Source organism: Canis lupus, chromosome 23 (assembly GCF_048164855.1).
Source record: "Canis lupus baileyi chromosome 23, mCanLup2.hap1, whole genome shotgun sequence".
NCBI classification, from domain to species: domain Eukaryota; kingdom Metazoa; phylum Chordata; class Mammalia; order Carnivora; family Canidae; genus Canis; species Canis lupus.
In genome coordinates, this window is record NC_132860.1 from 9,782,941 (window position 1) to 9,807,041 (window position 24,101).

Consider the following 24,101-nt stretch of genomic DNA (forward strand, 5'->3'; position numbering starts at 1 on the left):
AGAACCTATTTCCAAATATGATCACACTCTTGAGGTCCTGGGGGATTAGGACTTCATATGAATTTGGGGCGGGGGGCACACAACTCAGCCCCGAACAGCCATGTACTAATCTATAGTCCTCACTTGAGTTATTTTACACCAATCCTATCATTTTTATTTTTATTTTATAGATCAACTCAATGTACACAGACCTTGCCTAAGGTCATAAAATACCTAGGAATCAACAGAACAGGGGTTTAAACCCAGCCAAACATTCACCAAAGTTAGAGCTGGCTTAGCAAAGTTTAGAGGGAGCAGACCAGTCAGAGGGGGAGAAAGGGGGATAAGGACCTGGAAAGGTAGAGAGCTTGGCACAAATAAGGGAATCTTAAGAAGCAGCGCTGATGAGGTTACAGAAGTGTGCCAGGGCAAATCATGGCAGTCATTACAAGCCACAGTTAGGATTAGGATTTGGGTCTTTATCCTAAGAACAATCAGAAAACATTGAAAGATGACTCTACTTGCTGAATCAAGAGAATCACTTGAAGGAAATTTTAAAAATCTTAATTTTTTAAGGCCCCTGAGATCTGTTGGTTTTGTCAATACATTACACCCAAGCTTGCACATAATCTATAACCATGAGAGAGAAATATTTGTGGGGTTGGTCTCCTCCAAGTCAGAACTACTTAGAGTAGGTGGGTATGTATTTGAAAGGAATATATAAGCTTAGGCGAGCTGTGTGCTATGCTGGGCTCCTCCGAGGGAATAGGAAGGTTGTGAATTACAGGTCCGCCATCAGACTAAGACTTCATCTGGGTCTGCTGTTTGGGCAGCTTTAAACGGAGACATGTGGTCAGGGTCGCAACTCAGCATTGAAACTTCAGGTGCAGGGACACCTGGGTGGCTCAGCGGTTGAGCATCTGCCTTTGGCCCAGGGCGCGATCCGAGGATGCTGGATGGAGTCCCACATCAGGCTCCCTGTGGGGAGCCTGCTTTTCCATCTGCTTATGTCTCTGCTTCTGCGTGTGTGTGTCTCTCTCTCATGAATAAATAAAATCTTTAAAAAAAAATACTTCAGTTGCAGGGACACTGGGTGGCTCAGGGATTGAGCGTCTGCCTTCAGCCCAGAGCCTGATCCTGGAGTACTGGGATCCAGTCCCACGTCGGGCTCCCTGCATGGAGCCTGCTTCTCCCTCTGCCTGTGTCTCTCTGCCTCTCTCTCTCTCTCTCTCTCTCGGTGTCTCTCATGAATAAATAAAAATCTTAAAGCAAATAAAACTTCAGTTGTAAAGAGAAAAGACCAAGCAGCTTCGCCTAGTAATATCTTTAAACAACTTTATTTAGGTATCATTTACATGCTGTAAAATCCACCGGTTCTGAGGGTACAACGACTTTTAGTAAATTCACAGCAGAGTCATCACCACGATCCAGTTTGGGAGTATTTCCAGCCCACTGAAAAGATCCGTCCCACTGGTTAGCAGACAATTGCGGCTCACTTCCACCCCCAGGTCTGTCTAATTAGTGTATTTTACTGAATGAGACGACTTTACAGGCCCCAGATACTCTTAAAAGGAACCCAAGACTGGCACCCCCGCCCCCACCCCAGTTAGTACACCTAAAGGGGCATCTATGTATGTTTCATCAGCGCGCCAACTAGGTCCCGGAGGCTGGGTCTGTATGTAGGGAATGCCTTCATTCCTCCACCACGTGGAGCTCATTACCCAGACGAGGCCAAAGCACGAAGCCCGCGAATCTAGGCAGGACATGCACGCGTCCGTGGGGGAGGCGAGCACACCCCGCGGTGAGCCCTGCGTCTCTATCTTAGAGGACCCGGAGGGGCGGCGCGCGCATGCGCAGCTTCGCGGGGCGCCTCGCAACCAGTAACTGGAGCCCCGTCGGTTCAGCTGTTGGGGCCCCGGCGTTCCGGACCCGAGCGGCCACCCGTGACAGCCAGCGAGCCCTGGCCTGGTAGGTAGCCCCTCCCCCGCCCCCCGCGGCCCCCAACCTCCCTCGCTGTCCCCGCTCAGGGCTCGCAGGGAACACCGAGACCGCGAGGTCGCGCGGCCCGGCCGCCGGGGGAGCCGAGCTCTCCCTTAGCCACACCCCTCGCCCCCCCTAGGCCGCGTCTCATTGGTCGCTGGAAGGCCTAGCCCCGCCCCCCGGGCTAACGCCAGCGGCCACGTACCACGTTTTACGTGTCTGGAGCCCGAAAGCGGAAGTTACGCCAGGGACTCGCGAGCGGAGCGCCGGCCCCGAAAGGATATAGGCCGCGGGAGGGAAAGGGGCGGGCCGACGGCATCGGAAGGCGCCGGAAGTGGTCGTGCCGAGGCGGGGTGCGAGAGGGGTGGGCCGGGCAGTTCCCTCGGCGGCGGCTGGGCGCCTCGGGAAGGCGTACTTTCACTTCTTTCCGAGAGCCTGGCCGGGTCCTCCGCCCCAGCCGACATGGATTTCAGGGAGATCCTCCTGATAGCTTCCAAAGGGCAGGGTGTCAACAACGTGCCGGTAAGTCGCCGCCGGGCGCCACTCTGGGAGACCCTGGTCCTCAAGTTCGGAATGCGTGGCCGCGGAACTTGCGGGCGTCCGCCCGGCCTGTCCGGGAGAGGGAAGGGGGCGAGACCTGGGGCGCCCTGTTTCCTCCTCCTGGGCAGCGAGCTACTCGTGCGGACTGCGGGTGACAAGGGGCTGGAGGGGGGAGGCGGGAGCCTTCCGGTCAGGGAGCCTCACGGGCTTAGTCACCCTGCAACGCGGACGGTGAGCTCGGGGGCCGTGGAGTTGCGCGAAGGCCGGTGGCTGACCCCGTGCGGCGGACGTGGTGGTGGAACCCAGCGCGGGTGGTGTCCGGCTCCGCCGTGAAGTCCAGCCCGGAGGGTGGGAAGGGAGCGTGTGTGTTGGGAAGCTGCAGGGCTTTTAGGGACCTGGCCTGATCTCGCCTTTCGGCCGATTTATTTACCCCCCGAGACGGGGCTGAATATCGTGCGATTCCTCGAGCAAGTTAAGTTCTCCGACTTGTGGCCCCACCCGTCCAGCCAACGAGATGATTAAATTACAGCCTCCCAAAGGGTTAATAACACCCCGGGAAAAGAAGTTGAGCGGATTCCACGAAATTCTTGGCCAACAGACTGGGTGAGCTAGCCTTCCTCAACCTTGCGTTCGCTCGTGGCCTTCGCGACGTGTCTTTGTTCGAAATCTGCGTCCCATTTGCTCGGTAATATCTGCCGGTTCGCTGATACCCGCAGAGCCGGGTAAGCCTTTTAAAATCTACACGCTGGAGGCACGGAGAGGGCCTGGTGCGCGGGGTGGTAGCTGTTTTGCATAAACGAGTCATTTCTGGATCCTCGGATGGTACCCACAGCACAGCTGTAAACCGACAAATTGCATTGCGATACCTGCGGTCGGAGCAGTGAGGTGTACAGCCCGAACGGCTCTCTTTTAAAGTCAATTCAACTGCGATTTATTGAGCTCTCACTCTGCGTTCTGCATTTTCTTTCTTTCTTTCTTTCTTTCTTTCTTTCTTTTTTTTTTTTTTTTGATTTTTTTTTCTGTATTTGCAGTGGTTTTGTTTTGTATTCCCCACTCCTGCCCTTTTCTTTTTTCTTTTTTAAAGATTTTATTCATGAGAGACACAGAGAGGCAGAGACATAGGCAGAGGGAGAAGCAGGCTCCATGCAGGGAGCCCGATGTGGGACTCGATCCTGGGACCCTGGGATCACAACCTGAGCTGAAGGCAGACGCTCAACCGCTGAGCCACCCAAGCGGCCCTCCTGCCCTTTTCTTATCTTCTAAGGCTGCCCCCCCCCTTTTTTACCCTTTTGAAAATATTCATCTGACGATAGTAAAATAACTGGTAAAATAAAACTGATACAGGTCAGTTTAAAATTTGTTGAATCCCCCTGTATTCATCTCCCATCCCAAGTACCCTGAATAATCATTCCCCGGAGCCATGAGTCATAAGATCTGCAGGTTAAAGTTATGGGCTTAAGCCTTTGAACAACAGAATTCACTTTCTGCAAATACTGTAGATTTTCTAGACAAGTCAGTATTGGAGTTAGTGACCTTTTATCTTTGCATAATTAGGTCCATATTTTATTCTAGATCTTCCTGAATTTCATTGGAGGTCAAAAAAAAAAAAAAAAATGATAGCTTTGATGCCCAGGAATAGTCCATAGAAGAATCCAAACCAAGTCATTTCTTATTCTCAAAACCAATGGCTTCTGGGAGAAAAGCAGATAATCTTAGAGCAGAAGATTTCAAAACTTGTGTGCATTTCAGAATACATTATCAACAGATCTTTGAAATAAAGATTGAAAGCAAAAAGAAGACAGGTAATTGGTGAGGTCGTTTAAAATCTAATAGATGAATATAGGCATATATTTTATGAAAGCATGCTTTCCCCTGCCCACCAGGAAAAGCTAGTAAGCCTAGAAGTTTGATTTAGTTAGCATTATAATCCTTTTTACATCAGATGAAGTATATCACAAAAGAAACTAATGAAGGACAGAGCTAGGCAGTAGTTAAATTTAATCCATGATCTCGCTTTCACTTGGTTCATCTGATTATTCTGTTACTTATCAAAGCTACAGCATAAGCTTTATTGATTGAGAACCATAGAGGCTTTGCAGTAATTGACAGGTATAACTCCTTTCCTTCCCTCTCTAGTACTTATTTGGTTCTTATTTCTCTTTAGTCATCTTCCCCACCATCCATTTGGATCTTATCAGAGCTGATGTTCAGATTTCAGTCTTCAGAGTTCCTGTGTCACACCTTTGCTACAGGAAGGACATATGGTGACGAGCACTGATTAGCTCCAAGGGAGGCTAACATGTAAAACATCTGGACAGCCACTTTGAACTATCTCTGGGGCTTCATTTTTAAGAGGGATCTGTTGTATCTGGTTTGAGAAGCAATGAACATTTCTGTAATGCAGCCGCTTTCTTTTCTGTTGTCTTTTTAGGAGAAATAATTATCTTTAGAATGTTTTAGTTAAAACAAAGGAAGGTTGCATCATGCCTAGCAATATTAGGCAAGCTATCATTTCCCAGTGGAAAACTGAATTTAAAAAAACAGCTGATCAAGGTGATGTAACTAGTTATTGTCACAAGCTCCATTTAAATTTAAAAGAGAAAAATAAATAAATAAAAAAATAAAAGAGAAAAGATATTTTGGGTAACCTTGACTTAAATTTTTTCTCCCTGGGTCCTCTAGCAAAAACAGTTTCTTGTTTTGGTAGAATGCTAAAGCTTGGAATATGGATTCTTGTAGGTTGCAGGTAACTATAATTGATGGCTTGTAGGTGCATGAGACATGTGGTCTTTCTCATAATCATACTGTGAAAATCATCCTAGACAAGGTGTGACCCTCAAACCAAAAAATACAGAAGCCTTCATGTGGTATTAGACATATAAAGATTTGGGGGCTATAGTCCCTTAAGGATAAGAATATAGGTATTGAGGGGGCACCTGGGTGGCTCAGTCCGTTAAGCATCCGACTCTTGATTTCAGCCCAAGTCATGATCTCGGGGTCCTGGGACTGAGCCCCAGGTCAGACTTTGTGCTGGAGTCTTTCTTTCTATCCCTCCTCCTCCCCCTTTCTTTCTCTCTCCCTATCTCCCACCCTTCCTCCCCCTTCCCCTCTCTTTTTCCCTACCCCCCCCCCCCAAAAAAAAGAATACAGGTACTGAAAAAGGAGTTCAGGGACTTTAATCAGGTTGTCAAATTCAGATGTCTTCAGGACCAGGTAGATAATGTAAGTTCTTGAAGTAGTCTGGATATAAAATGGTAATAATGCAAGTTCTTGAAGTAGTCTGGATATAAAATGATAGGTACCAAGCTCTATGTATTCAAAAGAAACCTACCATGTGTTATAGTAGTTATATTTCCTTTTAAAGAACAGTATGGGCCAACAAAATTTTCTGGAGGCAGCCATTTTGCAACTTTTGATCTATAATCAATTATAACAGGATTGCTCCCCATGCTTGCATCTGAAGATCACTTTGTCGGTGCTTGAAGTAGCTGGGATTGCTAGCCTAGAGCAATACTTTAAAAAATATATATTTTTAATTTATATTCAATTAATTAGTATATAATGTATTATTAATTTCAGAAGTAGAAGTCAGTATTTATCAGTCTTATAAAATACCCTGTGCTCATTACATCACCTACTTTCCTTAATGTTCGTCACCCAGTTACCCTATCCCCTATCTCCCCACCCCCAGGACCCTCAGTTTGTTTCCTTTGATTAAGAGTCTCTTATGGTTTGTCTCCCTTTCTGATTTCTTGTTTTATTTTTTTCCTCTCTTCCCCTATGATCCTCTGTTAAATTCCACTAATGAGTGAGATCATAATTCTTTCTCTGATTGACTTATTTCACTTAGCGTAATATCCTCTAGTTCCATCCACATCGTTGCAAATGGCAAGATTCCTTTCTTTCTTTTTCTTTCTTTCTTTCTTTCTTTCTTTCTTTCTTTCTTTCTTTCTTTCTTTCTTTCTTTTCTTTCTTTTCTTTCTTTTCTTTCTTTTCTTTCTTTTCTTTCTTTTCTCTTTTCTTTTCTTTTCTTTTCTTTTCTTTTCTTTTCTTTTCTTTTCTTTTCTTTTCTTTCTAGCTGAGTAGTATTCTTTATCCATTCATCTGTCAATGGACATCTGAGCTCTTTCCATAGTTTGGCTCTTGACATTGCTGCTATAAATACTGGAGTATAGGTGCCTCTTCGGATCACTATATTTGTATCTTTAGGGTAAATACCCAGTAGTGCAACTGCTGGGTCATAGGGTACTAGAGCAGCACTACTTAACTAGTGTTTCAGAGAGAAGGTCTTTTAGAAAATCTACCCCCACAGAGATTGTGTTATTTTCTCTTCCCCATCACTGCCTGAGAATGAATCTCTGAATATTAATAACAACAATTAACACTTAAAATGCTTACTCAGTGCCAGGCACTGTTCTAAGCACTTTGTGTATATAGATTTAATCACTCTAATGACCATATAAGGAAGGTTGTTTTACAGATGTGGAAACTGAGGCCCAGAGATAGGAAGAAACTTTCCTGAAGTCACACAGCTAATAAGTGACAGGGCTATTAATGGCAGAGCAGAGAATTTGCCAACTGGCTCTAGAGTTCTTGCTCTTAATCATGATCCTGTGTTAAATGAGGGGTGTATTGGATGTGAGGAAGGTTGTCATCTGTAAAGCCTAAACCCATCCAGCCTCCTACCCTCAATTCCAGCCTAATATAGCCTTAGACAAGAACTCTATTTTTTGTGGTACTTCTCCCTCAATTCTGATGGGAGAGAAATTTAAAGGGCAAACCAACAGAATTTGGAAACTGGTGGGTAGAGAGAGATTTACAGCCTGTTTGGGAGAGTGCCAGCATGGTTAACAGAAATAGTCTGAGGGTGAAAAAAGATAATATAGAAAGTTAAATGGTGGACCTGTTTGAGGTCGTGACACTGTCCAGGAGGCAGGTGGAAATTAGGGAAGGGCATTTAAGATTGTGGTTACCGCTGCAAGAAAGTGTTGGGATTAAGTTAGAAGTGAGATATATTGTAGTAAAAATACTTTTGGACCTGAAACAGGAGACCTAGATTCTAATTTACATTCTGTTACAAACTGTGCAACAACCAGTAAATACACAGTTGTGCTTTTGGGGCTACTTCTAACTTAGAGGTTGGACTAGAGGCTCTGAGGTACCTATCTGTCATTACATTTTATAATCAGGTATATTATTAACACAGTAATATTGAATTTTACATTTGATCCTGTAGCAATCCTGAATAGCATACTTTTTGATTGTTTTATTTTTATCCTCTTAGCCACCCAGCTAAGCAAGCTTAATGCAAATCATTCGTTTTCTGGCCTGCATTTATTCCTTGACTATGATGTTTTGAGAACACTTCAGAAATTGTGTAGTGATTTATTAAACTGAAGGATGTATTTGAATATTTCTAATTCTAACCAATAATAAATCTCTAATATATGTAAACCCATCAGGAAATTTACGTTTCCTCCTATTGCAACAATATGTTATCTCCTGAGTAAAGACCAGCTTTCAAGAAGGGATTGGCTGTTGATTCCAACATAACGTATTTGGTTAAAACATATTTCTAAACAGAAACTTATTTTCTTAATCTGACCATGGCAGTATAATTTCAATGCACGGAACACATATGTCTTAAAGTGAATTAATGTTTTTTAGGTCTGTTGGCTTCAGAATTACAAATCTTGGCAAAATCTCCAATACTGTATTTAAATGGCATAAGCTTCACTGCTGTGGATCATTCATTGGGGTCCAGCAGAATGACTGAGTTGGCTTGCAGTATAATAAAATAGATGGATACACTTAGGATAAAAGAAACTCTTGTCCAGCTGCTTTTCATGAAGCTCAAACAATGAAGCAGCCTGGTGCCTTGAATCCGATTCAGAATTGGTGGGTGCATCTTGATGTGCTGCTGCTAGAGCTAAATGTGACCATCTGATGCAGGAGAAAGTGCCAAATAGTTCTTCGGCTTTATTAAATGGGATATAATGTAATCCCAGCCTGAGGCTTTTTTTTTTAAAACCTGGTTCTCTACTGGGTTACCCTTGTGGGGGTAGCTGATACCTAATATATTCTATTACAGCAAATCTCAAATCTTTTGATACCACAGTGTCCCTTTTTGAAAGGTCTGGCTAGCTCAATGTTAGGAAGATCCATAATGATATACCCAAGAGAAATGATGCTCACACAAAAAAACCTGTACACATGTGTTCACAGCAGCATTAATCATAATAGCCGAAAAGTAAAAAATGCCAGTCAACTTATGAATAGATATGTGGTACATCAGCACAATGAAATATTAAGCCATAAAAAGAAATGAAGTAGTAATACATGTTACATGAACCTTGAGAAGATTGTACTAAGTGAAAGTACCACAATACAAAAGGCCACTATATCAATCAGGGCTCTCCAGAGAAACAGACCAATAGGATTTATTTTAGGAAATTGGTTCATGTAATTGTGTGGCCTGGCAAGTCTGAAATTTGTAGGGCAAATACCTTCTTCTCTGAGAAACCTGTTTTTGCTCTTAATAGCCTTCAACTGATTAGATGAGTACCACCCAAACTACTCAGGGTAAACTGCTTTACCTAAAGTTACCTGATTATAGATGTGTTTTTTTTGTTGTTTTTGTTTTTGTTTTTTTAAGATTTTATTTGGGTAGCCCCAGTGGTGCAGCAGTTTAGCGCCGCCTGCAGCCCAGGGTGTGATCCTGGAGACCTGAGATCGAGTCCCATGTCAGGCTCCCTGTATGGAGCCTGCTTCTCCCTCTGCCTGTGTCTCTGCCTCTCTCTCTCTCTCTCTCTCTCTGTGTCTCTCATGAATTACACACACAGAGAGAGAGAGAGAGGCAGAGGCACAGGCAGAGGGAGAAGCAGGCTCCATACAGGGAGCCTGATGTGGGACTCGATCCTGGGAATCCAGGATCATGCCCTGAGCCAAAGGGGCAGGCACTAAACCGCTGAGCCACCCAGGGATCCCCCTGATTATAGATGTTAACCACACCTGCAAAATATCTTCAACAGCAATGCCTGGATTAGCGTTGGACTAAATAACTGGGCACTATCGAGTAGCCAAGTTAACATATAAAATTGACCATGGAAGCCACATACTGTATGATTTCAATTTTTTCTTTCAAAGTTTTTGAGAAAGAAAAAAAATAGAAAAGTCAACACTGACAACAGAGTAAAATTACATTAGCACCATTTAAATTTACTTAGGTATCCACATACTTGTCATTTTAAAGTTCTAGGTATAAAATTAAAAAAATAAAAATAAAGTTCTAGGTATATTGTTCTTACTCCAAAAGAATTAAAATTATACCCTTGCTGAAACATTTAATGGTCATAGAAACTAATCATTTCTTTATTTTAGTTAAGCCAGAGAAATAATTATAATTTCTCAGTTCAAGGATGTTTGGAACCAACTTACAGAGCATCTCCCAAAGATATTTTCTTGGACTTTGAAGGCATCTATTTTCAAACTTAATAATAGAGTCAAGTGAAAATTATCAGTAAGGGTTTTCAAAATTGAAAAATCTTACATATGTTGTATGATCACTCATATATAACCATTTGTCTATGGCCTGTAAATTTTACCTTATATTGTGATACATAGCACTAGATAGTGGTACACTGGGTACATAATTTCATTTATGTGAAATGTCCGGAATTGGCAAATCTGCAGAAACACAAAGTAAGTTAGTGGTTTCCAGGGGCAGAGGGGAGAGAGGAACTAGGGAATGACTGCTAAAAGGTAAGAGATTTCTTTTTGGGATAATGTAAATGTTCTGGTGATGGTTATGGTTGTACAACTCTGTGAATATACTAAAAACCAGTGAATTGTACACATTAAATGGGTAGGTTTTACGGTATGTGAATTATATCTGAATACAACTGTTAAGAAAATCATCTATGAAGACCCAGCCCTACCCCCTTTTTAACCTCACATTTCTAAGTTTTGACCTAAACTTTGTGAAAGAGAATATATAAATACTTTCCTAGTATCTGCGTTTGAGTACATCAAGCTACAGAGCATGTAAGAAACTACTAATTATGACTCATCTCATGCCGGTGAATAAGATTAAGCCTCATCAAGTTAGGACCTTGCCCTTCTCATTTCCTAGCATACCAATGAAATAAGACTTTTTATAGATTTATTGAATCCCTTCTACATCATAGGACAAAAAGTATTGCAAAGTTATTGGGTTAAATGGAAAGCCAGTTTAATAAGTACCCTTGTGGATTAGGGATGTTAGAACAAAACTGAATTTAAAATTGGCAGTGTGAATGGATAGAAATAGGTGGATACTTTGAAAAAAAGCTAAAGGTAATCTTTGTAATTCTTTTCTGAGTGAATCTGAGATCCTGAACACCCCCCTCCCTTGCTGCTGCTTTGTGTCCTGCCCCTTCTGTATTTTTATGTTCCTTTTTGGTGTTTCCCAAAGTATAGTGCGGATAGCTCTGGCTGTACTGTGATTGTAGGTGATACACAAATACTTTTAGTTCTCATAGTTATATATATTTTTAAATGGTTATATTTTAATATGATTTGGAAAAATGTAACTAGCCTTTCAAGCCAGTCATTTCATAGATATTGTTTAAAGTAAAGCTATAATTATAAGTCATAGTGTTATGTCTGTTTTCTTAAGGTTAGTAAATAATACAGGTGGTATACTAAAAGGGCAAAAATGATGAAGATGTTATGCAAATGACTGAAGTTTAGTAAACTGTGCCCCATTGACAGTGTTTTCCCTTTGGAGAACAGTAGCTTTTCAGCTAGTCATTTTCCATTACCTATCTCTTGAAGTCCCACATTAAGAAGAAAGAGGTCTATCCTGAAGTCAAAATAGGAATTACTCATTGCTATAATATCAAGATAATGAACCAGTGCTGTTTAAGATAACATTAACACATCTATTGGTATTTTGTGGGGGGAAACCTTGTATAAGCTTTGATTTGGCAGGTAAGTCATGGACTAGGTAGTTGGCAGACACAGAAAATATTAAGTCTTGGCGACAAAAATCTATCTTTCCTCTTACAAATCTCCCTAATGGGATAGGGTGAAGTAAGTGTATGTTTCTGCTCACGGGTCTATATATGTCTTACGCAACTTGAATCATATTCATAGTGTCTCTTCCATTAAGAAAATACGAACTTGGAGATTAGGCCTATGTTTGAGGTTCTTATAAACCAGGACAACTTTATATAGCTAGTTAGGTAAAGCAGTATTCTCTTTCTCCTAAGTATTCTTTCCTTCTCCTTTAAATATGGGGCCCCAGTCCACAACGGAGAGGGCCTACAACTAAATTTATAACTAAAGATGGAGACTTATTACTGGATTTTACTGTGACTCAACCAAAATGACTGGGAAAGGACTCTGGATGATGCTCTCTTGGGATTTCAGTCAGGGATGTGTCAGGTCACAGCATTGCTATCATGGCAGGATTTTCAGGTTGGATTAGAGCTTGCTTCCTTGGCCAGCTACTTTGTTGGTGAATAATTTAGCTAGAACTCCTAACCTATTTCAGGATGCCTTGTATTTGCCAGCCACATAGTAAGCATGGATCCTTTGGCTTTCCTCTAGGAATTTCATGCAAATTTTGGGAATCAGGTTTTTGGTTCTTACGTAGCTCAATTTGTGCTCAGAGGTTATTGTTTCCTTTTTAACTAGCATAAAAGGTTCAGTAGACAAGAATGTAATCTGTCTAACAAAAAAGGAGGCATGGACATCTTTTTTTAAGATTTCATTTATTTGAGAGAGACAGCATTAGCAGGTTGAAGGGTGGAGGGAAAAACAGGAAAAAATGGAACCTGATGCAGGTGCCATTCTGAGCCAAAGGCAGAGGCTTAACCAACTGAGCCACCAGGCGCCCAAGGGAGGGTATTTAAAAACTTATTCCCTATGCATATATTTAATTTGGAATGGTCCTAGAGATGAATTATCCTGGTTTGAGTTACTCTGTTTATCACACTTCTCTAATGATAGATACTTATAAAATGGAAATATTTTTCCTATCATAGTTCAAATTAACATTCCTATAGTTTCAGTCACTTCCCAGTGTTGTTATATAAAAATCAAAGCCCAGAGAAATACCATCTGTGCCAGGATAATATTAGTACTTTTTGGGTGATAGGAAACCTGTCTAAAACAGTTCATGTGGCAAATTAATATTTAATGAACATAAGAGCTATGGTTAAAGTCATAGAGAATTGGGCACTTCTTCCTGCTTAGATTTCTTTGAAATGCTTTTTAGTTGTGGTTTGCCACCAACTTTGCCTGTGGTCAAAGGAAAATCTCTGTTCATGTTGTAAGCAAAATAACCTATGTAGCTGTGAGTCTACTAGAAAATAATCTGGAATAAAGTACTCAGAAGAGAAACCACCTGGGTGGCACAGTTGGTTGAGCATCTGCCTTTGGCTCAGGTCATGATTCCAGGGTCCTGGGATGGAGCCCCTCTTTGGGTTCCCTGCTCAGCGGGGAGCCTGCTTCTCCCTCTGCCTCTTCCCATCCCCCTGCTTGTTTTCTTTCTCTCTCTCTCTCTCTCTCTCTAATTAAAAAGAAAAAAAGAAACTTTATGAGTAGTTGTTTCTGTTTGAGAAGTTAGATTTTGAAATGCTTAGTTCTAAATAAGGTTGATTTTTTAAAATCAGAATTTTAAAACAATCCAGGGGTGCCTGGTTGGCTCAGTCAGTTAAGCATCTGCCTTCCACTCTGGTGGTGATCCCAAGGTCCTGGGATCCAGCACCCACCCCCCAGCCCCCAGCCCTTCTCTGGCTCCTTGCTCAGTGTGGAGTCTGCTTCTCTCCCTCTGCCTCCCCGCTTGTGTTTGTGCCCCCCCCCTCAAATAAATAAAATCTTAAAAAAAAATCATTTTAAAACAATCTGTTCTAAGTGGTGATTTATTTTTAAAAGTTCCCCAGTCCAAGTACCTTTTTGGAAAATAATCCAAAATAGTATTTCTCTGAATTGTTCACTTGTGCATTATTTAGGATGTTACAAAGAAATTCTGTACCTAAAGACAATCCTGCATAATCCTATTTAAACCAAAACTTTATAGCTAAGCTTTCATATGGGTTATGTGATCTCTTAATTATTCAGAATCAGTTTTTCAGTCAATAATTTAAACCTCTTAGTTGCGTGACACAGTGCTTTACACCTAATAGCAAATACATTTCTAAAGTTGAATTGATTATAATTTTCATTTTCTTTATTTTTAGAAAAGGTATAGTTTGGCAGTGGGGCCTCCCAAAAAAGACCCAAAAGTTAAGGGTGTCCAATCTGCAGCCGTTCAGGCTTTTCTCAGAAGAAAAGAAGAGGAGCTCAGGCAAAAAGGTATGTATCTATTAGCCTTATTCTCAATTTTAAAATCTTCCACCTTCACAGCTAGCTTGTACTTACTTAACTAGTGGGTACTTGTAATAACATAATTGGCTAATGGATTTGTGTATGTGTCCGAATCAACTGTATTTAGAGGATTCCATATGTATGGACGTTATATCATTTGTATGGACGTTATCTTTTATTTCCTCTTAAGAGCTTTTGGGGATAGTGACCATATCTTCTACTTGGCCACACTAGGTCCCAATAGGAACTCCATTCTTTGGCCTTCATTCTGAATCTGCCTCTACGTCTTTTGTATTTTAATTTTTTTTATTATCAAGAATGCTATCTTAAGGTTAAAATAGGGACAGTTTTTGAAGACCAGTATAACTCAAACAGTAGTTTTACCTCAGGCAAGTGACAGTGATAATAAATTTAAGTATTCATTTATTCATAATAATGACTGTGAAGTGCCTACTGTTTTTTTAACTTGGTATACTTGATTTGGTATGAATTATTTTCTATATTTAAAGCTAAAAGCCCAGTGTCTCACTTGCTTTGTCATATTGAAAGACCCATATGTGACCCACTCATTATGTAAAGATGACTCAACTGATACTTGTTCAAAGGACTTCCCCATTTTATTCCTAGATATCTTCAAACTGTAACTTGAATGTTGCTTGTGTTTTGGCCACCTACTGATATCAGGTGAAATACTTGAGCTCTCCAGACCCTGAGACACTTTGTTCTTGTTTTGTCCCCTTTTAGCTTTAGAGGAAAAAAGGAGAAAAGAAGAGCTAGTAAAAAAGCGAATTGAACTAAAACATGACAAGAAAGCAAGAGCTATGGCCAAGAGGACAAAGGATAATTTCCATGGTTACAACGGGATTCCTGTTGAGGAAAAATCAAAGAAGAGGCAGGCAGTGGAAAGCCACACTAGCCAGGGAACAGAACAAGAATATGAAATGGAAGAAGAAGATGAATTCTTAGAATACAATCAAGCAGAGTCAGAGCAGGAGTATGAGGAAGAGCAAGAACCTCCCAAAGTTGAAAGCAAACCAAAGGTCCCCCTCAAAAGTGCCCCGCCACTCATGAACTTCACTGATCTACTCAGGCTGGCTGAGAAAAAGCAGTATGAACCAGTGGAGATCAAGGTAGTGAAGAAGACAGAAGAGCGGCCTATGACTGCAGAGGAACTTAGGGAGCGAGAATTCCTTGAACGAAAGCAGAGGAAAAAGAGACCTGAGACAGATGCAAGACTACCTCCAACCAAAAAGGCACCCTCTCAGAAAGAAAGCGTGGGCACAAAACTTAGCAAGCATCCTTCTTCCAGGGGTACTCCTCTTCCTCATGCTGAGAAGAAATCCAGACCCAGCACAGCCAATGAGAAACACTTAGGTGTGTCTTCATCCAAATCCATGCCAGGAGAGAGGACCAAAGCAGGATCTGTCAACTGCTCTCAACCCTTACTTCGTGAGGGCCATAACAGACCTGTTTTTAATGGGGCTGGAAAGCCCCACTCCAGCACCTATTCACCAAGTGTCTCAAAGACTTGTGCTAAAGGGACTCAGAAATCTGTTACTGAGCACAAAGCCAAAAAATCTCCTCCCCATCCTAGCCATTCCAGGCCTGGGCCCATGGTTACCCCACACAGTAAAGCTAAGAGTCCAAGTGTCAGGCATCCAGGCAACAGCTCCAGCTCAGCTCCTGGACGGCCCAGCACAGGGACTCCTCGGCCTACAGTTAGTTCTGGCCCTGTGCCCAGGCGCCAGAATGGCAGCTCCAGCTCAGGACCTGAGCGATCAGTCAGTGGGACCAAGAAGCCAGCCAGTGACTTAAATCTCTCCAGACGGACACTCGGTGGTACAAGTGGCCCTGGGCACCCTGCAAGCAGCTCAAATGGCCCTGGGCGACCCACCAATGGCTCAGGTGGTTCTGGGAGATCTGTGGGCAGCTCTAGTGGCCCTGGGCGGCCTATCAGCAGTCCACATGACCTTCGACGACCAATGAGTGGCTCTGCCCCTCCTGGGCGGCCAGTCAGTGGCCCAGGGCGGCCAGTCAGTGGCCCAGGGCGGCCAGTCAGTGGCCCTGGGCGGTCTGTCAGTGGCCCTGGGCGATCAATAAGTGGCTCAGTTCCAGCTGGACGGACTCTCAGTAGTTCAGGCCCTGGGAGACCGGTGAGCAGCTTGGGACCCGGGCGACCAGTTAGTAGCTCTAGTCTCCCCCTAAAGCCCAAGTGTACTGTTGTGTCAGAAACAATTTCTTCCAAGAATATAATTAGCCGATCCAGCAATGGACAGATGAATGGAATGAAGCCTTCCTTATCTGGCTACAGATCTGCCCAAGGTAAGGTAAAGGTAAATTGTCCCTTACCTTAAGAATATTTGTTACTAGGAAATTGGAAAGAATGCTTTGTTTTATATAACCAGAGACCCTGTACCCATCAATGTGCCCTTTAATGTACTCATGTTGATAGAATCCTGATGGTTTAATCTCTCTTTGTTCCTGAGAGTCCCTTTAAGGATTATAACTTGGAAAAGGCTTTAGAAGGAGTTATCTAGGACCCTCTGTGTTTACCCCTATGATGTCTCCAAGTGCAATAAACTTGGCTATGTGATTTATAGGACAGGGTGAGTGTATATGCCTTATGGTTCAATGAAGTAATTCATCTTCACCTTTTCATGAGGACAAGAGAGACCTGTCTTCAAAAGTTGGAGCATATTTGTATGCTTGACGCCTTTAGTACATTATTTATCCATCAGATATTTGTTAAGTACCCACAATGTACCAGGAACTGTTTCTGACTGCCCTTGTGTTTCTGTTCCTTATAGTGGGCAACAGCAAGGCTCTAACTACTGGTCCTTTAGGGATCTCTGTCTCAAGGTACAGGATCATTGGTGGCTGCTATGTCATAGGTTCTTTATGGTAATAAGTATTTGTTAAAGCACTTGTTGGGTGCCATGCAGAATATAAAAAGAAACAAAAGATGAGATGCCATGCTTTAAACTTCCTAATTCAGCTAGAACATTGGTTCTTGACCAAGGATGATTCTGATGCCCAGTGAACATTTGGCAGTGTCTGGAGACATTTTTTGACTGACACAACTGAGGGCAGGAGATGCAAGCATCCTCATCTAGCAAGATAGGGGCCAGGGACACAGCTGTTATCCTACAATGCACAGGACAGGGTGCTCAACAAAAAATTACCTGGCCCAAAATGTCAGCAGTGCAGAAGTTGAGAAAGAAATCCTGCACTCAGGAGACAAGCCATGCATATTAACAACAGCTCAAGAATAAGGGTAATGTAGTGAGTTTTTTTGAAGTAAGACTTTGAACAATTATTCATAATTCTGGGAATTTTTTATACTTTGTTGGACTTCTAAAAAATGTACTGAAATTATGGTGATAATAGATGGTAGGTTGTCACCTCAGTTGTCACATAAGTTAGTGTAAGCTATTTGTAATTTGGGTTTTTTGTTTTGTTTTGTTTTTTTGAAAATGTACCAGTCTTAAATCCAGAAGGAGGGGAACTACTAGGCTAGAAAATGTAACAGATGCTGCTAGTAAGCTCTGGGATAAATGGAAATTCTACTTCCTATAAATAATGTGAAGCAGCAGGGATGAGGCCGTAATGACCCCATGCTATGGGCCAGCATGCTGGCTCTGGTTTTTGAGGACACTGTCTTAATGAGTTGTCACTATCTCAGTTTATGTAGAACTTGGTTGGGAATGTCCTCAGTTTTAATACTCCTGTAAGTAATGGCTTTTCTATTCTTAGTTCCTCAAAGGCCTCCATTCCCCAGTAGTTACAAGAGGCAGAGAGAATATGAAGATGAGGAAGATGAGGATGAATATGACTCTGAAATGGAAGATTTTATTGAAGATGAAGGAGAACCTCAGGAAGAAATATCCAAGCACATTCGAGAAATCTTTGGCTATGACCGAAAAAAGTAAGACTGAGAAAATTTAAATAATACACTTATTTCTTTAAATAAATAAATAAATAAATAAATAAATAAATAAAAACTCTTCATAAAATGTATCTTTAATGAGTGTGAAGCAGTTTAGTGTAGTAGGACTAGATTGGCTTTGAACTCAGCCATCCACAGCACTGTGTTAAAAGCTGGTCTGATCTGATATTTACTTTTCGTTCATGTAAAAAGCTTTGCTGCTCAAAACCATGGTTCCTGGACAGCAGTCAGCATGGGACCAACAGCACTGATAGCATCTGACAATAACGTCGGAAATGTAGGTTCTCAGGCCCCACTTCAGAGCTACCAAATCTAAATCAGCTTTATAAGGCTTCCAGGTGATTCATATGCACATTAAAGTTTGAGAAGCACTGGTACAGAGGAGAAGATCAGGGTTTGAATGGAAGTTTCATCATTAGCTGTATAAACTTGAGTAAATTATTTTTAGAATGACATCTGGAAGAGGGCCCCTGGGTAGTGCAGTCAGTTGAGCATCTGACTCTTGGTTTCAGGTCAGGTCGCTATCTCAGGGTTGTGAGATCAAGCCCTGTGTCAAGCTCTGAGCTCAGCATGGAGTCTACTTGAGACTCTCCCTCTCTCTCTGTACTCCCCCCCCCCCCCATAAATAAATCTTTAGGGGAAAAAAATGACATCTGGGAGGATTAAATGAGGTAGTATGTATGTAAAAGAGAAGGCATTTGCCCTATCAATTGACAATTGCCATCTCCTTTAAACCCATTGATATGAGAAATTAGAGGGCAAGCCTAAGAGAAGGTATATTTAAAAAAAGATATTTAGTAGCAAAAAGAACTGGAATAAATAACAGATTTTAAAATTTAATATTAGTAATGTCATTAGCTACTATATGTTCTTGGTCAAGCCATTAATCTGCCTGCTTCACTCTCTGTTCTAAAGTCCTCCCCTTTCCCACGAAGCTCAAATAAGATTAATATGTACAAAATTATTTTCATGTATATTGTACTTTCAGGATTTTAATATAAACTATCTAAACTATCTGTAACTAGAGGTGAATGAGGTAAACGTTATTGAATTGGTATCTTCATCGACATTAGGTTCAGGAATAGTTGCCTTCAAGTAGTAGTAGTTCATTTAATTTGTCTTTATTTCTGAAACTCCTCTCTACCCATCATCTCTGTCCACCTCACTCCTTGCCAAGCAAGGAAGAGTAATCCTTAGTGTGTTTCTGATTTACTTGTAAAGATACAGATTTTTTTTTTTTAATTCTGTTTATTTGCAAGAAAGCGTGCTTGAAAGAGCACAAGCAAGGGGAGTGGTGGAGGGAGAGGGGAGAAGCAGGTTCCCCGCTGAGCAGTGATCCCGGGACTCTGAGATCATGACCTGAGCTGAAGGCAGACACTTAACCGACTGAGCCATCCAGGCGCCCCAAGATACAGATTTTTAAAATAGGAGGATGTGGTTCTTTTAAAAAAGTAGGAATTTGGGCTTTTTTCCCCTCTCAACATTGATTTCCTCTTATCAGATACAAAGATGAAAGCGATTATGCCTTACGTTACATGGAGAGTAGTTGGAAAGAGCAGCAGAAGGAAGAAGCAAAGAGGTAAGCACAAAATTTAACACATTTGTGCAGAAATATCCCGAACATTCCTTTGTTTCCTGCTTTAGTTGCATGCACCATTGGGAGCAGGGGCTTTGGGCCACACAGTTCTAAATTCTAATCCTGCTTACGTGCTGTGGGGCTTTAGACAAATTACTTAGCCTTTCTAAATCTTATTTGTAAAATGAAAATTTACCATTTCTACTTATTGAGGTACTGTGTTAAGATACTATATTCAAGTTGCCTGCTGCAGTGCCTCACCATACAGGGACACAGTAAGTGCTGGAAGCCTCCTCTGATCCCGTTGCAATGTGTTCTTGTTTCTCTTTCCCCGTCTTTAATTCCCTTTCTACATCAGACACATCTCAGTCCTGCTGTACCACTACTGACCTTAGGGATCTGAGAAGGGATATAGATCCTGTCTGATTCCTGTTTGACTACCTAATAAACTAGTGATAATTGCTTTTCTTTCTTTCTTTCTTTCTTTTTTTTTTTTTTTACTAGTGATAATTTCTTGGGTTGGGGCAACAAATGATTATTTTTATAGTGTTAACTTGCTAAAAAAATTCACTTCAGTCTCAACCCAGAATATTAAACGTTTCTCCCTCTTGTGTTCTCCTCTTAACTACATAAAATACCCAAATGGTGGGAAGGGATAAGAATAGAATGTTATTTTATATATTGAATAAATTTTCTTCCTCTTTATTTTTAAAAGCTGTTATTATAAGCAACTTATATTTCACTACTTTAATGGGAATATTAAGGTATTTTATGTTGAAGTTTTATATGAGGTCTTTTTTCTACTGTAAGCAGAGTCAGTGGCAGAGATTCCTAGTAAAAAATATACCTGCTAGTTTGTTTTCAGTGGTAAAGCCTTTAGGCATTTTTAATGCATCAGCACATTCCATATGAGCTCCTAGTTGAAATTTCATTCTTAATTTTTAAAGAGAATGGTAATTTCATGTATGTTGACAAACACTTTTTTTTTTTTTTGACAGTTTAAGACTAGGTATGCAGGAGGACTTAGAGGAAATGAGACGTGAAGAAGAAGAAATGAAGCGTCGAAAGGCCAAGAAGCTGAAGAAGCGTTAGCTGCTGCTTTTATTTATTTTTGTGAAATTCTGGAGAGACACTGCTGCAGGGAGGTCCTGCCTTCAGAATGAAGAAGCCCCTTTATGATTTTAGATTTATACTTGGGTACTCAAGGAGAAGGAATGCGTATGTCATGTGCAGGCTGTCATTGGATCATAAAGTATTTTCAAATACTTTACAGGGTTTAATCTGTAATGCAGGTGATAGAATGCCCATTTGAGTGCTCTTACGAAGTTAACTGTTCACAGGTGCCAGCCTTGATCCTGATGAGCTATGCACTCTAATGCGGGGCCGCTCACCAGTCAGCCAATCTTTTGTTCCTTTGCTACTTTGGAAAGGAAAAAAAAAAAAAAAGATTGCCTCTTGACTTCATAATTCTGCTGATGTGTGAGTAGGGCACCATCCCGCTCCCAATCAAACTTACTCTGTCTTTTAATAAGGAACCTGGCCCTTCTATGAATGTTGCCAGCAATAAAGTGACCTGTCCTAAGCTATATGTTTGGATTGAGAACTTGAAAATGTAGAGTAGGCTTTATAATTATCGTATGGATGTCATCTCTGTGACTTTGAAGTAAAAAGTAGAATAAATTATATTGTATTCTGCATTATTCATGGATTGGATGCTGAGCATTCTTACTCATTAATTTAGGTGATAAGGCAATTAACAAAAAGTTGTTTTCAAGTTAAATACAAGTTATGCCATTCAGTTTAAAAATATTTGTTTCCAAGTTTTCCTTTCAGATTTACTGTTATGTTGGCTTTAGTTATAAAATAGACAAGGTCACTGTGCTGATTGATTTTTATCTAAAAAATTCATTTTTATATTGAAGAAAAATGCTTATTTTATTCAAACATTAGATTTGGAAGAGTAGTAGTTTAAAAACTGAGGAAGTGACATGTGAGACTCCCCTCCTCCCTCTCTTCCCTCATTATACAGATATTTTGGGAAAAGGTGCCCCTGTACCTCTTGATATTGACTGCGTTTTATCTTAAACTCTTTAGCATTTAATGGCAAAAACCAAAAACTAAATTCATGTGTATCAAGAGTACCACTTTCTCTTTTTGCCCATATTGCACTTTTATTTCAAACTATGCACTGTGAAGAGATTTTTTTCCCAGGTAGGAAGGGATGGATGGTCCCTGTTACTAGTGTTCTACTGGGCTGTGGAACTTTCTTCATTCTCACTTTTTTTCAAGTCATATTTGTAGACTTGATAGCTCTTAGGCCTCAAACCCAGCCAATGCCAATCAGGCTGACCTAGATTCTGATTGGAGAGAAGCCAAGTCTCAAGGAAAGTCAGCAACAGAAAATGAGATATGATGATGCTAGAGAACATTTGTCCTTGATTCTAAATGTGGAGGGTTGGGGGCAGTGGGACATAAGCTTGTAGAACGGTTCCAAAAGTTGCTTTTGTATATTCCTTTTTATCCGTAAAGCTTTCTTTTTATTCTTCAAGTTTGGTAGTATAGATGACTATTGTTAGTCCCTTAATGGGACAGCCATGTGACCCAGTCCCTTAGACTGACTTATTTTGAATTGAGTTTCAAATTTCAGAAGTGCAAGGATTTAACTTTGAAGCTGAATCCTATGAAAGATGTCTTCATCACCAGGAATAACGTCCTTTCTAATGATCCACACAGAACTGTCACACTGGCAGAAAATCCTATTGACTGCCTCTCACCCATCTCAAATACCTTCAGTGAAATTAATTTAAGGAAAGTGGGATGTTCCACGTAATAAAACAGGTTTGGAACACTATTTCCTTCACTGTCACTTTTGTATTACCCCCAGCCCTTCAAAAGTTTTTTCTTGGATATATATTTTCAATATTCAGACTCTTTGAAAAAATCTATTACAATCAAGTGCTTATCATAGCCGAAAGATTTCTGGTGGCTTAAAGTCTACAAGCACTTTACTTAATGTGCAGTTATTTGTACAGAAAGGCACCAGGTACTGGATAAAAGTTCCAGAACTTGAAGAGTCAGGTTGTATCCTTATGCGTGTATCACTTTGAGTGCGTTTCTTCTACAGATGTTGATTTTATTATTCCTCAGCATCAACATTATAAAAGGGCACTTCTGTAGCTCAATTAAAAAGAAAGTCCTGAGAAAGTCTTTTAAATTAGTCTTGGCCTTGTTTTCCAAATCCTGTCTTCCATTTTGTTCTGCAATTCCTGACCACTCTTCCAAAAAGCCCACAAATATCTGAAGAAACTGGAATAAGCTGTTATTTTATTAAGGTTTACAAATTTAAGTGCTTGGTTTTTTAATGTATCCTCTACCATTTTGATTTTCAGATTTTATTAATTCAATATCTGAAGATGTGCCTTTTATTGGGTAATGTTAATTCACGAATGTAGTAATGTTATTTCACGATTGTAATGTTACATGACCATGGGTGTGGCATTCTCCAACAGATGATGTGAAAGGAAAGTAGTTTTCATAAAACTCATATGGCTCTGATTGCACAGTCCCACTTGCTTTTGATGTTGCTATGTCAAAGCAAGGGGCACTTTCTCTTAAGGCTACTTTCAGAACTTGTCTTTGTATTTTCTCTAAACTACAAATGCATTTATGTCCATTTGGAGGCCAGGGTACCACATGTCACAGACAGCCTTACATGTGTGCCATGAGAGGGTTCAAAGACTGTTAACAAAAAAGAAAGTCTATGGGAACTCGAAATTTCATTTTTTTAATGTTACCCCAAGATTTTCTCCAAGAAATTACTGTTTTGTATTTTGTAACTTAAAAGCAGCTATTAGTACATTTCTGAGATATAGCAGGAGACCAAAACATGTTTGGAAAGAGAATAAATATATGAAGAGAGACTGGTTGGTTTATTTTCAATGTGCTCAATATATTAGACTACTATTTATTTTGTGAGTGGATGTGATAAAATAAATATTCAGGTGTTTAGTGTATGATTAAGAGTAGGATATAGATTTCTTTGGAGTTATTAAATCCATCATGTCTTTTACATAATGGACAAATCAAGTTTTAAAAAAGAAAACATTTACATAGCTTAGCTTGTTTTCTGGTGCTGTTGACCTGCAAGAGAATCTACTTTTGCACATACAGGTGAAAGTTTTGCAATTTATGTATAAAAGAAATTGTAGGCATTAAAAATATTTTATTGATATTTTCACTGGTTTGCCTTTATTTACCAAAACTCAGATATTTTCTTCCATTGCCCTGAACATTTTTCTAGCTAGAAGCCCCAGTAGACTCATCAGACTTGAGATAGGGTTTGCCTCCTTACACACATACCTCTCTGTTCATTCTCCTTGACATGTTCACGTCTGCTTGGCCCCCACAACTGCCCCCCACCAGCTGATGAGAGCTGGTCTGCTACCAGACACCCAGGTTAGGACAACTGTTTGGAGGTATACTCAGAACCGGAGGGAGGAAGTACTGGGTATATAGTTCCTCTTGTCAAGAAAATGAGCAGGTTCTGTCCCCCTATAATAAAAAGAGCCTGAAATAACTGAGAAAGATGAGTCCTTTGGAATATGTAGGAGGCAAGTAGGCACAGCCAGGCAGCCAGAAAATGTAGGCACTTAACTTGATGGGATGAGTTGAGTCTAGGTCACGTAAGTATTATAAGAGATGCTACTATCCTAGATTCAGGATTACTGT

General features: G+C 40.9%; 1 protein-coding gene and 1 long non-coding RNA gene across 4 annotated transcripts; one reads left to right on the forward strand and one right to left on the reverse strand.

The window, feature by feature from the left end:
* Positions 1 to 1,300: 1,300 nt before the first annotated feature.
* LOC140614692 (uncharacterized) lies at positions 1,301 to 3,438 on the reverse strand. The gene is made up of 2 exons (XR_012015484.1): positions 1,701 to 3,438; positions 1,301 to 1,431 (listed from the first exon to the last, which is right to left on the reverse strand). It is a non-coding gene; the product is annotated as an uncharacterized lncRNA (long non-coding RNA).
* SPTY2D1 (SPT2 chromatin protein domain containing 1) lies at positions 1,825 to 23,610 on the forward strand. Of its 3 annotated transcripts, XM_072793822.1 has the most exons (7): positions 2,277 to 2,481; positions 2,938 to 3,102; positions 13,725 to 13,839; positions 14,596 to 16,173; positions 17,605 to 17,776; positions 19,299 to 19,376; positions 20,372 to 23,610. In XM_072793822.1, the coding sequence occupies exons 4-7, from the start codon at positions 14,673 to 14,675 to the stop codon at positions 20,463 to 20,465; spliced, it is 1,845 nt and encodes a 614-aa protein (XP_072649923.1). In that variant the 5' UTR covers positions 2,277 to 2,481; positions 2,938 to 3,102; positions 13,725 to 13,839; positions 14,596 to 14,672; the 3' UTR covers positions 20,466 to 23,610. The 3 variants fall into 3 exon arrangements, with proteins under 3 accessions (XP_072649922.1, XP_072649921.1, XP_072649923.1); XM_072793821.1 differs by lacking the exons at positions 2,277 to 2,481; positions 2,938 to 3,102 and adding an exon at positions 1,825 to 1,947; XM_072793820.1 differs by lacking the exon at positions 2,938 to 3,102 and having other exon boundaries at positions 2,269 to 2,481.
* The last annotated feature ends 491 nt before the right edge of the window (positions 23,611 to 24,101 follow it).

Bases quoted from the DNA above. Each gene is read 5' to 3' on its own strand.
- SPTY2D1 (XM_072793820.1), top strand. From the start codon at position 2,422: ATGGATTTCAGGGAGATCCTCCTGATAGCTTCCAAAGGGCAGGGTGTC. The intron at 16,174-17,604 runs GTAAGGTAAAGG...TTCTATTCTTAG, and splicing joins TGGCTACAGATCTGCCCAAG to TTCCTCAAAGGCCTCCATTC. The intron at 19,377-20,371 runs GTAAGCACAAAA...TTTTTTTGACAG, and splicing joins CAGAAGGAAGAAGCAAAGAG to TTTAAGACTAGGTATGCAGG.